Source organism: Canis lupus, chromosome 26 (assembly GCF_011100685.1).
Source record: "Canis lupus familiaris isolate Mischka breed German Shepherd chromosome 26, alternate assembly UU_Cfam_GSD_1.0, whole genome shotgun sequence".
In the NCBI taxonomy this organism is placed as follows: domain Eukaryota; kingdom Metazoa; phylum Chordata; class Mammalia; order Carnivora; family Canidae; genus Canis; species Canis lupus.
The window spans coordinates 28,034,311-28,052,409 of NC_049247.1; the positions used below are offsets into that span (position 1 = coordinate 28,034,311).

General features: G+C 55.2%; 1 protein-coding gene across 1 annotated transcript in view; it reads left to right on the forward strand.

Moving 5' to 3' along the window:
* Positions 1-18,099, forward strand: part of BCR (BCR activator of RhoGEF and GTPase) — a 124,649-nt gene that overhangs the window by 83,846 nt on the left and 22,704 nt on the right. The window contains exons 10-15 of the mRNA XM_038575788.1: positions 9,955-10,076; positions 11,170-11,338; positions 11,887-12,006; positions 12,827-12,902; positions 14,294-14,398; positions 15,044-15,118. Coding sequence (XP_038431716.1) covers positions 9,955-10,076; positions 11,170-11,338; positions 11,887-12,006; positions 12,827-12,902; positions 14,294-14,398; positions 15,044-15,118 — 667 coding nt within the window. The remainder of the gene's footprint in view (positions 1-9,954; positions 10,077-11,169; positions 11,339-11,886; positions 12,007-12,826; positions 12,903-14,293; positions 14,399-15,043; positions 15,119-18,099) is intronic.

The following is an 18,099-nucleotide window of genomic DNA, read 5'->3' on the forward strand; positions in this document are numbered from 1 at the left end:
GATCCTCTGTGTGGGGCATCAGGGTGGAGTTGCAGGGCTGCTCGCCTCACTTGGCCACCTCTTTTTCCTATGTGGTGGGTCGTGTCCAGGGCACCCCTTCTTTCTCCTACAGCCTTGTCATCTTGGGGTCCCCAGCTGAGAATACCCATCAGAAAGAGAATGTCATTTTGTCTGCCTGGAACAACATAGTTCTTCCTGAGTATTATTCTCTCATTAAAAAACAGTTCCAGGTTTCCCCTGCTACCTGAAGGTAGATTATTCCTATGAAGTCTTTTGTAAACTGAATGGTGTAAAATGGAAAAGCCATTACCCTTTGTAAAAGCAAATACGGTGTTCAGATTTATTTTAGTTACTGAAAACAAGTACTAACGTAGATCTTCGGTAAAAGCAAAGTGGTGTAATGCAAACTTCTGGATATTGTGGGAAACCCGTGTGACCAGATTTAAGGATTTAAAACGGAAGTACATGATGTTTGTGGGCTTGCTTGTCTTCAGCTCCAAGGATTCTCCTTCCTCCTCCTCCTCCCTCCCTTCCCCCCCTCCCTGACAGCCACCCCTGGTTTTTATCTCCCTGCACATCATTGATAAGATGGTAGAGAAGAGAGGGGCTGAGAATGCATGACCCAGCCCGCCCTGGTGGCCCCTGCTGCCTCTGACCCTGCTGGGAGGGGCCCAGGGAGGCAGTAGGCAGGTGCTGTCCTGAGTGGGCAGCACTTAGTGAGAGAGCAGAGCTGCATCAATCAGGGAGGCTGGCATCTGGCACAGGTGAGAGCATCTATTATCAGAAGTAACACCCAGGTGAGGTAGGCTGATCTGCTGCCTCTGGGGGCTTGTGCAGGGACAGGAGCTATATGACCCAGGCAGGACACGGTAGCCCGACGATAGCTGCCCCTGAAAGCCACTTCCTCCTCCTTCTTCCGGTTCATATGCCAGGTGCTCGGCACTGAGGGCTCACCCTCCCAGCATTAGGGTTTCCTTTCTTCCTCCCACCTGGGCTGGCAGGCAGGCCCCTCTCAGATCTGTCCCCCCTGCTCTTCCTTGGGAAGTGGTACCTGAGTGCTGAGCAGAAAGCTCCCATGTGCCCAGAGTCTCATCAGGCTTGACCATGAGCAAAGGGCTTGGTCAGATTTCTCCTGGTAACCCTGGGCCGGAAGGGCCAAGGAAGAGTGAGGTGTCCCTCTAGTCCACCCTCCAGGTTTGTTTGGACCTGGAGCCAGGCCGACATAGAGACCCAGTGCCAGCATCACTGTGAACTCCCCCATCACAGGGCTTGGACTGTGCTTTCTCCTCCTCCCTGGACCTGTTCCTCCTTTTTACAACAGGGTGGGAACTCAGCCTACCGTGCTGGGTGCCTGGGCACCCAAAGGGCACGATTTATGGCAAGAGCCCTGCCAGTGGGCAAACAGAAGCAGTCTCTGAGCTCGTGGAAGGCAGCAGTGGGTCCCCAGCACCTCCCAGGGCCTCCACACCCTGTTGTCGGATGTCTGGAACCTGGGGGTGGTGGGGTGGTGGGGTTCAGATCTCCTTTGCTGGAGTAACAACAGGGCCTTGCCCCTGGTTCAGCCCCACGCCTGGCTGAGGGACTCTGAAGGAGTGCAAAGCTTTGGCCTCCCTCAACACATGTGGGATTTGCCTCTGCTCAGACTCCTTATCCCTAGTGGGTTTGTGCCCAGCTCACTCTTCCCTCCTAGGACACCTGCTCTTTCTCCTTTGCCGGCCGTTCTCTTATGAGAGTGCTGTCCTCTTGGAGAGCAAATGCGTGAGTCCTTTTTCTCCCAGCTTTTCATACGGTGCTGATGGCAGACTCAGCTGTTCAGGATCCCCGGAGAGAAATACCATCTTGCTCTTCAGATCGATGGAGGCAGCTACCCTAGGGAATTGAGGAAAATCAAATGCTACCTGGGAGCTGGCAGCCCAGCCCTGGTCCTGCATCTGTTACCACGCTGACCCACAGTCAGTGTCTCAGCGCAACCAAGCAGGGAGTGTGTGGGGACCAGGCTCTTCGTGAGGACAAGGGCTTTTATCTGCACCCATCATGTCCCCCCCACACCAGCCTCTGGCCCTATTGGCCTCAGTAGGAGGGATCACTCAGGTGCCTCAGCTGCAAGAGGAAAGAGGCACTAGTGCCTTCTGAAAGGTTGTGAGTCCGAGTCGCACACACCTTCTCTCCGCCCCATGTGTGGTAAGGGAGGTGGGAGCCAGCCCAAGATGACAGACAGTTGCCCACGCTCACGCTCCCCGCCCCCACCTTTCCAGGAGCATACATCACTAATCAATCAGGTGCTCAAACTCTGAGCTGATTGCTGCCTAAGCGTCTTCCTGGGGGTATCCTCAGGCTGCCCAACCAGTTTAGAGTCCCCGGTGTAGTAGAAAGGGTGCTGGAAGAGCAGTCCCCCAACCTGGTTCAGTCCTGCCTACCCCTTACCAGTGGTATTGATTTGAGACACCCCTATTTCTTTGCTGAGTGTCCATAATCTGAGGATAGTGACTTGGGATCTGCGGCCCCTCCATGGGGTCTTTGTGAGACAGAAAGGGTCTCATGACCTCCGAGGGACTATATAAAAGCAGGGGGTGACGATTTGTCCACGTGGGCACCCTGGTGGAGGTGGTGGGAAAACACCCTCTAGAGCACCAGTCAGGAGAGAATCTGCAGGTCCCAGGAGAAGTGGGAGCTACAGGCTGCTGCATTTTAGAATTTGCAGCTGGGGAGGGTCAGATTTGGAAGCACCAATTTTTTTTCCCCATGTTTTTATCTCTAAATTTGGTATATGACATTGAATATCAGATTTCCAAAGGGAGAGAGAAAGTGGGCTTCTGAGTTTTCTTGATGACTCTGTGAGGTCAGAGGGATCTTCCAGGAAGGACATTGTGGCTTAGAAAGGTTGAATGACTGCGCACAGTCACACAGCCCCTAAGTAGCTAACCCAGGACGTGAGGCCAGGTGTGCCCTGGCACCTGTGTGTACCACAAGCGTGTTGTGATTTATGACCGTCCCCCCCATGCCCCCACATCCCTTTGAACCGGTAGGACTTTCCACCCCTCCCCGGTCCTTGTATAAAGAGCTACCTGGAAGTAGGTGGTCATAAGGAGAAGCATGCCCCTTTGGTTCCGCATGCTACCAGTCTCCTGCTCAGAGTGTGGTGGGGCCGGTGGGGGCGGTGATGGCAAGGGGGTGGGCAGTGTCCCTGTTTCAAGCTCTCCTGGCAGTTTTCTAGGGAGAGAAAAGGTGCCTCTATTGGCCTGGGTGTTTGGAGGTCTCCCCACAGTCCCAGGTGGCCCATCTCCACCTGCTCAGCCTGGGTTAAGTCGGAGCACTGTGGAGAGGCCCCAGTGTGAGCCCTGAGTGGGGCCAACAGGCCCAGTCCCCATAGCTCCAGGGCTGTCCTCTTTGAGGTAGATTGACTTTGGCAGCATTACAGGTGCCTCCCTGACTCTGAACTGTGGCTGGCAGAGGCTCTCACCAGCCTGTATCCTGGCCCTAGCACCCCAGGGGCCGTGAGCGGCAGGTCCTTCCCAGGAGGACACCCTTCTCAGCCTCCCAGGAACTGGTCAGGACCAAGAAGTCCTGCTGGCGTAGTCTGTTCCCAGACCTGGGTCCTGTGGGCTAATGGGTGCTGCTCCTTCATTGAGCTGAATTAATTTTACACTGCTGGCTGATTTCCCCATGTGGCTGCCTGTCTGTCTGTTCTTAGCACCACACCATGTGCTGCCTGGCATCCCCAGCTCGGCTGGGAGGCAAGTGGGATGATCCTGTGTGGGTGTTTTGTTTCCCAAGAGCCAACCTTTCTGTGGAGCCATTCTCTACCCAGGTTTCAGGTGCCCCTAGCAGAAGGCAGGTGGGCAGGCCAAATAGGAGCCACTGGGGAAATGTCACCAGTGCAGGCTGAAGCCTAGAGGTGGTGAGGTTCAAGCAGAGGAGAAGGGAGGGCTCTTGCTTTGGATTAAAGAATTGGAAACTTCAGACCCTGTGGCAGTTTACAAGGGATGCTGTGGAAAGGGGGTGGAGGTGAAGACAGAAGAGGGGTTGGGGTTCCCAGTGCCACCTGACACAGTGTGTGACCTCAGCAATGCCACCCATCTCTAAGCACCAGCTTGGTCACCTGTGAGCAAGGATAGGAGTGAGCTTAGGCCACATGCTGTCCACAGTTTCAAAGGACGTCCACCACATGGGGGCCCCGTAAGTGGCCAGTACTCCATGTCTAGGCCTTTTCTCAACCCTTTGTAAACATTTGCAGATGGAGTGTGAGTTCTCAACCTGTCTGGGCCTAAGTTCTGATTCTCCAGGAACTTGAGCATGTTACTTAACTCTGTGAGCCTTTTCTTCTCCAAGAAGTGGTGGAGCTGGAACCTACCGCCAAGGACACCTCTACGGAGTAAGAGATGTTCTATGAAGCCCTCTCTGCACAGGGCCCAGCGCCCAGCAAGTGCTCAGTGAACATTACTGCTGTGAATGAGCAGTGTGCTTCCCAGGCTCACCCTTCCCTCCACCCAGCAGGTTCCTGCCCCTTTGGGGCCACATCATGCTCTGACTTCATCCCCCCAGATTGGTTGTCTTACAACGTCTCTCCAGGGCATGGGAAACAAGAGGCTGTTTCAGGGACCAGGGAGTGCAGGTGTGTTCTGCGGGGAGGCCAGCTAGCCAGGTGCTGAGAGCCCTAGAACAGGTGTGAGGGCAGGAGGGTCAAGCAGGACCCTCGGTGCACACTCGGCTGCAGGTGTCATTTTGGGGACACTTGTTTCACCTGCTGAACCTCCAGATCCCACTGAGTTACCCCACAGCCAGGGCTGCTCTGATAGGCAGTGTCCGCCGGGCCACTTGCACGCAGCCAGCTATCCCGTTTCAGACCATGCACTGGGGGCTCGGGCTGCCAGCCTCCTCCAAGGCCAGAACTGCTGAATTTGCCCATGCTTGGAGCCAAGCAGGACACCCTCAGCCAGCACCTGGTGCCTCACTGGGCCATGCTTTGGCCATCTTCCCTCTTCTTCTCTCCACCCCTACCGGGGCCCTCCCTGGCAATCGTTCTTGGTCTCAACTGGCCAGGCCCTGCTGGTCTATCACTGAACTCCAGTCCCTGTACCTGAGGAAATGCCCCAGCACCCCCTCCATGGAACTGTGGTCTCTGGCTTCTTTGTGTGTGTGTCTCACTGTCCACCGGCTGTCACTAAGTGCGGTCGGGTAGGGGCTTAAACAACAGGCTTTCATTGCTCCCGGTTCTGGAGGCCAGGAGTCCCAAGGTCAGGGGGCCAACATGCTCAGGATCTGGTAAGAGCCTGTTTCCTGGCTTGCAGATGGCCACCTTCTCACCGCATACCCCCATGGCTTTTCATCACAGCTTGCATGTGGAGAGATCTCTGTCTTCCTCTTCTTCGAAGGGCACCAGTCCCATCATGGGGTCCCACTTTCATGGAATCACCCCCCAAAGGCCCTGCCTCTGGATATTGTCACATTAGGGGTTAAGGCTTCAACATATGAATTCTGGGGTGGACACAAGCATCCATTCATAACTGTGCATTTCTTCCAATCGGGTCTTCCCTGGATGGGCTCTGTCTGGAGGCAGTGACAGCTGGGGGAGGCTGGCCAGCCTCGGGGAAGAAGGCGCCCCTCTTCAGAAGACCGTGGATACATAATGTAACCTCACTGGCCTCAGTTTCCTTGTCTATAGAAATGGAGGTGATGGAAAAAAAAACCCAGTCATTCTTGAAGTCTGAGAGGCCCCATGACAGGGCAACTCTCAACAGGGCCTGTACCCGCAGAGGACTTTGCTTATGGTAGCTAATAGCCCCGTGTGGGCTCATTTAATCCTCTAAAAAATGCCACCAGGCAGGTGTTTGCATCCCATCTTATCTTTAAGGCACCTGAAGCTCAGAGAAATGAGGTGGCTGAGGCAGCATTATCACCGCAGAGAGAAGAGAGAAGGGTGGCTGCAGACAGGGAAGGTGTGAGGCGGCTCCAGACACCTCACTCCCTGGCAGGGGCATGTCAGCTTTTCAAGGAGACAGTTGTTGTCCCTTCTAAGCAGATGTTCCCCACCTGAGATGTCAGGGTAGGGGAACTCCCCAAAGGAGTGCCTTCCCCACCACCATCACTGCTCCACAGCACAACACACACGAGGGGGCACACTGTAATATACACAGGGACATGCACATGCATACGTGCAGAGGGATACACTCACATACATACCTGCAGAGGGACATGGGGACATATACCAGTGGACACACAGGACATGAAGACACACAGGGACACGGAAACCAAGCACAGCATACAGAAACAGGAGCATAATCCACACACGAGGACACAGAGACACAGAGATGTGTATACATGGGGGACACAAAGGAAAACATACACGGAGACACACACACAGATCGGGACCCATACACTAACAGGAACACACAAATAAAGAGACACAGAAACACATGGATGCTCTTCCATATGAACACATTCCTGTGGCCCCAACAGTCTGGCTCTTCTGAGTCACTGTCTCATAGACCCCAAGAAGTATGGTGCTACCCTATCCTGGGTCCATCAGGTTCCGGGTCTCTCTTACAGCTCTACCCAGGGGTATTGGTTCTGCATGAAATGCTGAGGCAAAGGGACTTCACGCCATCTTTAGATCATGACCCACAGTGCTATGGGGTTGAGGCTGTGACCCAGTGCAGCCCTCCCTGTGTCCCCTGGAGGACCTGACAGGTGGGCCTCACCAGAAGTTGGTGCTGGAGACCAGGGTGGTGAGCATGTACAAGAGGGGCATCTCCTGGGCAGGCATGGGCCTCCCAGCTCTACCCTGGTCCTGTGTGGGCTGGCAGGGTGTCCCTGCAGAAGCCGGGGTTCTGAGAGGAGGCTCAAGTGATGGCCACAGGGCCCAGCAGCCCCTCGAATACCTCAATGAAAGGGCAGAGCAGCCCCTCACAAACTCGCTGTTGGGCCTGCAGCATCTCCATCCTTCCTTTCATTTCTGTCCTCCTCTCCAATCATCTATCCTTGGCCTCTCTCTTTCCTGAAGTGGTGTCTGTGCAGATAGGGATTTGTTGCTGTTTCTTCATGTGGCCTCAGCAGCAAGGATCCCTCCTCAGCCTGGGGCTTCAGGCTGGGCTCAGAGCAGGCCCAGGACCAGGCCAGCTGACCTCCAGAGCCAACAGGAGGCATCTGCCCAGGGGTCAGGGCCCTAAACTATGCGTCAGGGTGGGACCACCAGCCTTAAGAGTCTGTGCCTCAGGACCACCCCTGGGCCTGGGTAAATGTGGACAGAGACCATGTGATGCCTGGACCCCTTCTCCCTTCCTCTCCCCTCACCTGCTGGTCTGTTGCTCCCCTGACTCTGGCCCCTCTGCCAGGGTCCAGGCTCCCTTTGTGGATTTGCCGGTGTCTTAGTTGAGAGCTATTTTCCTGGGGTCTGCCCATTTGCTGGCTATTTTCTGTTTGGGCACTCTGGAAGGCCCCAGGGTGGGCTGGAGTTCAGAAGCAAGGCTCAGTGTGTCCTCGGGAGGGATGGCAACTGTGAGGGTTAGCGGTGACATGCATGACCCATGTGCCCTGGACAGCCCTCGAGATAGAGCGTGGCACAGAGCAGGGCTAGACTGGGATACTTTGCAGGCAGTCCGCTGGCCAGGAAGTGTTGGGACCCCCTTGGCTTTGAGGCTTCTCTTAGATGAGGATTTGCACAGGCAAGAGTTTACTGGGAGGGAGTTCACTGTCACAGCACAAAACAGAGTCTGCCTATCAGAGCCTCCCATGGCTGCAGTCTGAGCCCCAGGGGGCGTATGTGCTCCCCACAATCAGACATGTGTCCTCTCGACACAGCAGGGCAGGTGTGTGGGCTGCCACAAGCACCAGGATAACACTCAGTGGTCTTGTGGAGGATGAATGTGCCACTTCAGCAGAATGTGTGAGCAACAGGACCTTGCAGGGAGAGAGAGTGAGCTGGCTGAGGGGTGGAGGGTGGTCGCTGCTGGGACTCTGGGTGCTTCTGACCTGCTGGCAGAGGGGATGAGTCCACTGCTGAGCTGGATGGAGGGGGCCCTCTGCTGGTGGTAGCCAGAAGCTCAGCCCCTTTGTATGGAGGCAGGATCTGTGTCCCCTCACAGAAGGTCCCTTCTGCCCGCTGGGCTGGAGGACCCTCTGCTGTGTCCCTGCTGAAGAGGCATCTCTTCATTCCCCTGGGACTTCAGGGTCCCAGGAGCCTTCACAGACCTGCTCCCTGATGAGGACCCAGCAGTCAGGCTTGCCCTAGATTTTGCTCCAGGGTCTCCAGTTCTGTGTGGACGTTGCTCCAGGTGCACACACTTTCTTGCTTCCGTGGGTGCCAATGCCAGGTGGGCTGTCTGCCCATGGCAGGTGGGGAGAGGGTGAGTGACGATGAGTCATGGGCTCAGCACGCAGGCAGCCTTCCAGCCCTTCCACTTACACTCTCTCGTTTAAATCATTTGCTCTCTGGAGCCAGGGGCCAGCTGGCCTTTGTGAGCTGAGCTGAATGTGACAGTGACATGTGGCCTTTGCACCTGGGAATGTTGGGGCTCAGCCCAGGATACTCTTGCTTTTGGGGTAGATCTCCTGGCTCCAGCTCTTGCAGAGAATATCGGAGAGTTCACGGAGGCAGAGGCTCCGTGAGAGGACTCTAAAACTGTAGGTGGCAGCAGAGCCAGGCGTGTGGGCCTACCAAGCAAATGGGGGGATGGAGATACCTCAAGCTGGGGAGATGCTGTGGATCTGTACCCACTCCAGTGCATGTACCTGATCCTCCAGGCCCTTCTCTGGCCATCACAGTGAGGAGTGGGGTATCACCCTTTCGGGGGGGCCTTCCCTGAAGCCAGGGTGGCTAGGTTCCCGCTAAGCATCTGGTCTCTTCCATGGGCTTGTGAGTTCCTACCGACAGAGACTGCTGAGTATCTTTGCTTGCTCACTCACTCTGCTGCCTGGGATTGGTGGAAAACCTCTCTGAGGCTCCCATTTCTCATCTGTGAAATGGGCATAAGGACCTGCCTACAGCATGTTGTGGGGATTACATCCGGTGATGAGGCCATGTGCTCCCACAGCACACCTGGAATGTGCACGGGGAAAGGGAACGTTCGCCACGTCAGCCTCTCATCTTGTCTGTGTCCTTGCCATGCCACAGCGTTGACCCTCATGAGGTGCCAGGCGCTCTTTTTCAGATGAATTACTGACTTACCTTGGTGTGCCATTCAGCAGCCCCTGGAGCTGGGTGAGCCAGTGGGAGTGTTCTGGTCTTTTAGATGAAGCACCTAGGTGCGGGGGCACATGGCTTGCTGGCAGACTAGTGCCTCCCATCCCCCTGTTCAGTCTAGATCCACAGGGTCCTTGGCAGGTCACCTCAGACCTAGGCTACAGGTATCCAGGCATCCTCTGTGAGCTGCTGCCCATCAGTGGGCACCGACCTGAGGAAGCCCAGAGCATGAGGTCCCAGCTGTGGGCCCCCCACCCGACCTCCTGCTGCTGTCTGAACTAAGCCCAGCTTGTTCCATGCCTGCTGGGCATCCCCTTTTTGGAGTTCTCTGGGCCTGCCTCCTCCCTGCTCACCAGGCTGCCCTGTCTATGCCTGGGGCTCCCAGCTCTTCTTGCTGTGGGCCTGTGTTGTGATAGTCCTTCTGTGAAAATGTCCCTCACATGGCTGGCCTCTTACCCATTTTGGGTCTCCAGTTGCTGCCCCACCCCACGGAGGCAGGGACTGCCCTGCTCATAGGAGTTTCCTGCCATCATTTTCCTGGCAGACCATTGACATAGCTGTAGCATCCTCCTCCCCAGCCTCCAAGCCAGTGGTTGGTACCCTGTCCACTCATCCTCCTCCACAGGCCAACCACCCAAGAAACTTTGCTGAACAGAGGAAAGTGTAGTGTGTGTGTTTGCTGAGACAGGGGGAGGCTAAAGCAGTGAAGGCCTGCCCACCCCACCCCACCCCCGCTGGCCTGCTACCCCAACTCGAGCCCTCGCTCCACCCCACAGCACCGGCAGCTGCTGAAGGACAGTTTCATGGTGGAGCTGGTGGAGGGGGCCCGCAAGCTGCGCCACGTCTTCCTGTTCACTGACCTGCTCCTCTGTACCAAGCTCAAGAAGCAGAGTGGAGGGTGAGTGACCACAGGGCACCCATCCCACTGTGTGGGGAGGATCTTGGGGCCAGTGGAGGGGAACAAGGATGGTTTCATAGATGAAAGAAACCTAGCTTTTTTTTTTTTTTCCTTGTGCAGTGAGGCTGAAAAATTCGATAACTGTGTGGCCAGATCACTTTGAGTTACGTTGTTTCCAGCTGGCTATGATGCCAGGCTCAGGGTTAAAGGACAGGGTTAAACTCCTAGGGTGAACAACCTGGGGATGGTCTAGGTCAGGATCAGTGACTGCCCTGTCACCTCCTAGAGAGTGGAAGGGGAACCCCCTGATGGGGTACTATTGGGAGACTGTTACGTCATGACCCAGGAAGAGAAAGTGACAGTTCAGGGAGCTGCAGGGTCTGGTGAAGGCTGGCAAGTGAGCGAACAGGGGGTGGCATCACTAAACCATTCCTGTACTTGGTCTCCCCAGACCTGGTAAGAGCTACTAGATTATTCTCAGCCTAGGCTGCAACCCACCTCCCCCAACACACACACACACGCGCGCGCACATGCACACACACACTCTCCTTCTCCTCCTCCTCCTCTTGAAGATCAGACCACTCGTTGTACCAGCTGGAATGGAAGAAAGAAGTCATGTTGGGAAAAATTAGAACTGGGTTCTTTCCCCTTTTCTGCCATTACCGTACTGAGCAGGTTTAAACAGCCACCTCGGAAGAGAGCCTCAGTTTCCCCTTCTGAGGCAGTGGATTACCTGGTAGATCTGTAGCCTCTCAAACTCTACAGCTCTGGGGGTATCTGCAGCCCTGTCCGTGAGGCCCCTGCTGTGCTCCCATGTCAGGGAACCTGTGAGCCACTACCATCAACCCAGGATATGGTGGATCAGGCCTAAGTCACGCACGCAGAGTGTGCATTTCTAGGGGCTATCAGGGCTGAGGGCTGGGTCACCAGTGTCTGCCGATGGCCTTATGCCAGCCTGTCTCATGGACCACAAGCTAGGTTTTAAGGTCATGTAAACTGCAAGCCTCAAACTTAGGCTTTTCCAGCTCCTGAGAATGGTGATGTTTAGCAAAGGAAAACAGTCAGTGTGTTAATGTGCTGCTTCCTCACCCAGCAAAACCCAGCAGTATGACTGCAAGTGGTACATCCCCCTCACGGATCTCAGCTTCCAGACGGTGGATGAGTCAGAGGCGGCTCCCAACATCCCCCTGGTGCTGGACGAGGAGCTGGATGCCATGAAGATCAAGATATCCCAGATCAAGAATGATATCCAGAGAGAGAAGGTGAGACCAGTTGGGAAGGAGCAAGGCTAGGCTCTGCAGCCTGCGTGGCATCAACCCATCGCATATGAGTATCTGGGTACCTGACCCACTTCTGGCCTCTGGGACCAGCTGGGAGCCCTACGAGCCTGCTGTCAGGCCTGGAGCCAGCCATCCAGCACATGGGATGCAGGAGGTACCTGGCTACATTGATGGGCAGAGAGTCCCAAATAGGGGGATCAGCCCCTCTAGGTGTTCTGGACTGCCCTGGGCAGCTGCCTGGTTGTTTCTGGAAAGATTTACAAGACTTGAGGAACAGTGCCCAGCCAGAGCAGGCACCATGCCGTGGCCACAGGTAAAGTCGGTCCCCAGGAGATAGGGTTTCGGCTCAGGGCTGCCCAGCTGAGATGGGCTTAGCAGGACGGGCTCTTCCCCTCCCGCACCTGCTGGCCTCTGCACTACAAACCATGCAGGCTAAGGAAGGCTCTGGGAGCTGTGGGGATGAGACAGGCAGGAGGGGGTAGCCCTGGGCCCCCAGAATGAGAACATGACCATGTGGCCTCTCCCAACAGAGGGCAAACAAGGGCAGCAAGGCCATCGAGCGGCTGAAGAAGAAGCTGTCGGAGCAGGAGTCGCTGCTCCTGCTCATGTCCCCCAGCATGGCCTTCAGAGTACACAGCCGCAATGGCAAGGTGAGCACCTGCCGCAGTCCCGCTGCCTGTGTCCCCTGGCTCCTGTGCAGCCTCAACAACAGCAGCCCTTTTCCTCTGGGGTGCATTCACTTGCCAAGAGGGGCCGGTTTGGTGCAGCACATCTAGGCCCGTGTATTCCTCTAACCCGGGCTTCGGGTTGAAGCCCCCAAATTGACTGGTAGCTGGGAGATAGTAGGGTCTCCAACAAGTCTGAACAGGGAGGGGGGTTTCGCACGTTTGTGCAGACCCAGCCCTCGGTACAGGGATTCTGTCCAGGGACCTTGTGGGCCTGACAGGTACCTTCTCTCCTGATCTGGTTCCTGGTGCCGTCTGGAGCCCGGGCCTCTCCCTCTGTGGGCATCACACAGCTGTCAGTGTGCAGCCTAGAGGGGCAGCTGGTGGGTTCTGTGGGAGCCTTGTCTCTGAGACACAGCTCAGGGCTTGTGTGTTGGATGCAAGGTGGCCTGGGTGGCATCGGCCCTCACCTCTGCAGATCCCACCTGCTAACCTTCTCTGTGGCTCTAAGCCACAACGTGTCCTGCCCTGGCCTAGGCAGTCCAGGCAGGGGGCTAGTGCCAGAGGTGGAGCTGCACAGGGCACGGGATCTGTGGCCCAGAGCCCAGCTGGCGGGAAGGGTAGAGAGTGCCAGAAGCACAAGCCAAGCTGTGAGCACACTCAACCACCAGGCTCCTGCCGGCCCCTGGCACCAAGGTACATGTGCCCTGGAGGGGTGTACTGCAGGACTCCACGTGGACAGTGACAGGGAGCGGTGCCTGAGCCAGAGTGGAGGCAACCAGAGTGTATTCTCCTCGCCCCCCAGAGTTACACGTTCCTCATCTCATCTGACTATGAGCGTGCTGAGTGGAGGGAGAACATCCGAGAGCAGCAGAAGAAGTGTAAGTGGCATCTGCATGAGAGACCTGGAACTTCAGGGCTGGATATTCATCTCCTCCTGGGGTTTCAAGCCTTTTCTTTCTTCCCAAGGGGCTGGGCGGCAGTGCTCTTATCTGACTGAGATGCTATGTGGAACTCTGATTCAGAAAATGTATTGGACAGGAGCTCTTCCTGGGGCCCTGCCCTCTGTGCCCCTTTCCTAGGCCCTCCCCCACGTTCCTTATGCATCACTCCCACCTGCTTTCTGACCTTCTGTGAACTCTCCCTCTCTTGCAATGCCTTCCCTAAATTCCCCACCTGCCTCCTGAAACTCCCTATCGTGGCACTGACCTACCCCCCCCCGTAGTCCCCTGTGCCCTTGTCTGCCCCACCCAGGCTTTCCCCACCCCCCAGCAGGTGCTGATGCCAAAGGGGCCCTTGGCTGGACCTGTTTGGGCAGCCACATGGTGCTGGCCCCACTCCCTGCCCAAGGAGCCAGCACCTGATCACCCTTAGGAGAGGGTGCTCCCTCCTCTCTGGAATATTCCAGTCCCTGGGTGCTTCCCTCTCTTAGCAGTTGTCTCCTTCTCCTGAGCTCAGAGCTGCCCCTGGTCCTGTCTGACAGTCTTCAGACAGGTGGGCAGGCAGGCTCTGCTGAAAGTCCTGGGGTACAGCTGCTTGGGTCCCTCGTCTGCGCACCAGCTGTATGGTTCTAGATTCCTGAGCCATCCTGGCTCAGAGGTTCCGAGGTGCGCTGTGTGTGCCACTGTTCTGAGAGTGCCTGCAGAGAGAGCCAGGCGGGGAGCACTGTGTCCCAGCTCGGCTGGGAGCGCCTCACACGTCCACCCTGTCCTGAGCTCCTGTCCCCCCAGGTTTATCATCCTTCCCGTGCTGAGCCATTTCCCCCCTGCATCCTGGGGCACAGGGTCTTCCTGGCAGCGCTGATGGCTGATGCCTGCCACTCGCCCATGCTCATGTCCCGGGGTTCAGACCCCAACCATTTGCAGCATGGCAGCATCTATTCCCTGCTCAGTGCTGTAATGGAAGTAAGCCCCTTTTCCTTGCCTGGTGGAGAGACGAGTGCCCTCGTTAGCAAAGTGCAGGGCACGGCTATGGCGGGTCTCTGTGTGGGGATGCCCCACGGGAAAATGCTCCAGGTCACCCTCTCACAGTTGCCCTGTTCTCAGGTAGCAGGCCAGCTCTTGGATTTGCAAGCCTTGGCCAAGGCCACGCCTGCTTGGCCACTTACCAGCTCCTCCCTTGGGAGCAGGTCGCCACCTCCTGGCCACCACCACTCATCACTAGCGTGCGGGGAAGGTCCTGGGCAGGGCCATCAGAGGATACCCTCCAAGTGTCCCCACGGGTCCGAGGAGCCGTGCAGACTGGTTGATACGCCTGGGTTCTGCCCTCTCAGGTTTCAAAAGCTTCTCCCTAACATCTGTGGAGCTGCAGATGCTGACCAATTCGTGTGTCAAACTTCAGACCGTCCACAGCATTCCACTGACCATCAACAAAGAAGGTGGGCTGTCCTCCCAAGGGCTGCTGTCCCTTTCTGATGTCAGCACTGTGTTTGGGGCCATGAGGTTCTCGAAGGAATGTGTGTGCTGCTTAGGGCCTCTTGGCCTTCCCAGGAGTGGATGGGATGGGTCAGGGCTGGTCTGTCCCCAGCTACTGGGTGGTTGAGGAGACCCATAGCTTTGTGCTGGTCACACGACACATCTCAGACCCTCTGGGCTCTGGGTCTGGTCCCACTCCTCTGTGCCCTCAGCCAGCTGCCTCCCACCCACACCTTTGGTCATGGTGCATTTTGCGTTCATTCGCGCACACATTGTGTACACTCATTTCCACTCACAGGTATATATGCTTGTGCACATGCACACATATGCACAACATCCATATCACATGCCACTCCTCCCCTTTTCTGTCCTGGGAACCTTATTATGTTTCAGCTCAGTCATTGGTCTGCCCATGTTGTGAACCCAACTCAGATCCCAGGGTCCCTGAGACAGTGGATAGGTTTCTGGTTCGTGACATCACCCAGCCCCGTGCTGAGCAAATGGCAGTCACGTGGTGCTCCCCTGCAGATTGATGTTTGAAGCAGAGTGCATCACATGCCTCCCTCTCTCAGGAGCACAGATGCTCACCTCTTTGCTCTCTTGCACAGATGATGAATCTCCAGGGCTGTACGGGTTCTTGAATGTCATCGTCCATTCCGCCACCGGCTTTAAGCAGAGTTCAAGTAAGTGGCTGGTTTGGGGAGGAAGGTGGCAGGGCCCTGAGCTGGAAGCTGCAAGGAGCCAGGGTCATAGCTCAAATTATCATCAGATGCCTTCAACCCTTAACGCTGTGAGGTCCTGTGCAAGTTGACACCCAGCTCAGACTGTTGGGTGTATCTGGTCTCTGGACCAGACGTGTGAGTCGCTGAGTTGCCCCCTGCAGGCAGGTCTTGTAATTGCAGGCACTGGAGTCCGCTTCAGACAGGAAAATACAGTCTGGGTTCCAAGCTCCGGGCTGTGGGTAGCAGCGCCTTGACCCAGCCAGCAGAGTAGATCTGGCTGCTGACAGCTAAATGGATACCGTTTTCCTCCCACCCCTCTGAGGCAGGGAGCGCCTCTCAGCTGCCCAAGGTCTCAGAGCAGTGGGGGCTGGTTGCATTGCAGTCCAGGGCAGCACATGCTCCATCCCCCAGGAGGCCACCTCCACGCAAGCCCTTGGGGCCCCTGTAGGAGGACACAGGTCAGTGTGCTGCTGACCTTTCCCACCGATGCTGCAAAACTGAACAAGACATCGCCAAGAAGCCAGCCTAGAAGACAATATTTACTAACCATATCTATATATGCAACATGGGACTTGTATTCAGTGCATTTAGAGAACTTTTAGAAACTCAGTGTGAAGGAGACAACCCAGTTTTTAAAAATGAGCAAAAGAGAGCGGCCCAGGTGGCTCAGCGGTTTAGCGCCGGCTTCAGCCCAGGGCCGGATCCTGGAGACTTGGGATCGAGTCCCACATCGGGCTCCCTGTGTGGAGCCTGCTTCTCCCTCTGCCTGTGTCTCTGCCTCTCTCTCTGTGTGTGTCTCTCATGAATAAATAAATAAAATCTTTTAAAAAAAAAAAAAAAAAAAGAGCAAAAGATTTGAATAGACACTTTACCAAAGAAATACAAGTAGCTAATTAGCACATGAAAAGATGCTTGTGGTTGTAGAGAAATGTAAATTAAAACCACAGTGAGATCCCACTTCATACCCCCCAGGATAGTGATAATCAAAAAGCTGCACAGTGGTGCTTGCTTTGGCAGCACATATACAAAAAGGTGCACAGTGACAAACGTCAGTGGGGATGTGGAGCAGTTGGAACCCTCAGACGCTCCGCCGGTGGGGATGTGAAATGGTTCTGGTTCGGCCACCCTGGAAGATAGTTACACAGTTTCTTTTTTTTTTTTTTCTTTTTTAAGATTTTATTTATTTATTTATTTATGAGAGACACAGGGAGAGAGACAGAGACACAGGCAGAGGGAGAAGCAGGCTCCATGCAGGGAACCTGATATGGGATTTGATCCTAGGACCCTGGGATCACGATCCGAGCCAAAGGCAAGTGCTCAACCACTGAGCTACCCAGGCACCCAGTTTCAGTTTCTTAAAAAGCTAAACACGCCCTTACCATGCGACCCAGCAGTCCTGCTTTTAAGTATTCACTCTAGAGAGATGAGAGCATGTTCACATGAAGATTTGGATGTGCATGATAAACACCCCATGTTCATTCACAGGACAGAGGGGCACTCAGCGTTAGAAAGGTACAGAGTCCTGATACAGGCATTCATTCACAGGGATGAATCTAAAAAGAATGATTCCTAACAAAAGACACCTGATTGAAAAGACTATATGTTGTATCATTCCACGTGTCTGAAATTTCTAGAAAAGGCAAAATTTGGAGACAGCCTGGCTGGGGTTCCTGGGGCTCAGGCTGGGAGAAGATTGACCACAGTTGAACCCAAGGGGTCTTTCTCGGAAGAGGGCAGTGTCCTGAAACAGTGGCACCACTGTGCATCACTCCCACCTGCTTTTCTGACTTGTTCAAACAAGTATTTAAGTTTACATCCTCAAAGGTATGACAGATAGATTGTACAATTTGCATATTATACCTCCATAAAATCGTCACCTAGAAATAATTGTTCCCCTGGGCACACCTGTCCACGTCCCCCTCACATAAATGCTAGAGTTTTGAGGGTTCTATATGGGCCTTCTTCCCTCACTGCCTATACTCCCTCCTTCCCACACCCAGAGACCTTTCCATCAACAGCACAGATGATGCCTGGCACTGCCTCTCCATCCCCACTTGGCTCTCCTGGCTCCGCTCTGTTACCTTTCCATCTGCGTCCTCAACATCCCATGGTCTGAACTCCACATCCCCAGAGTAAACCTAGCACTTGGGCTAGGTTTCTTCTCGTTTGTGTCCCTATGAGAAGTACCACCCTCTGCCCCATGGCAGGGTTAAAAAGCACTGTCTGGTCTACTGGCCACATCAGTAAGATGACATTCTCCATCAGTGGAGTTTCCTGGTCACCTCTGGCCATCTGCCCCATCCTTCATCCAGCCCCTGGCCATGGCCTCCTCCCTGGTCCCTACCCCTACTCCCCCTGCACCCCACAGTTCTCCAGCCCAGAGCTGCTTTCAGTGCCCTGGCCTGGCCTGCAGCACCCTTGGCCCCAACTACCTGGTAAACTCCCAACTACGCAGGTGGTAGTAGGCACCTCCCCCAACCCCCCCCCCCCCCGTGTATGCATCATCCTTCAGGCGGTGATGGCACATTCACCTCTGTCCAGGTCACAGCCATAGGGCTCTGCTCACATAGAGGCTCTAGCCAGGGCTTGTCAAGGGAGCAAGTGAACACATACATGTTCTGAGAGGTGCTGGTTCGGCGGCACCGTGGGGCAGAATCATTGTGTGAGGTGCCGGGTCTTGTGCTGGCCTCTGGTGTATCATTTTATTTTAAAAAGAAAAGACTCTTTTGTTCTGATTTTGAAAATGTCAGGAAACAAGAATTCCTGTCCCCTTCAGGGGTCCTTCCAGCTGGACTAAGACTCAGATAGACATGAGACCAACTAACAGGAGAAAATTCCGTTTAATAGCATACACACAAGGGACGCCTGAGTGGCTCAGTGGTCAAGCATCCACCTTCAGTTTGGGTCGCGATCCCAGGGTCCTGGGATCAAGTCCCACATCA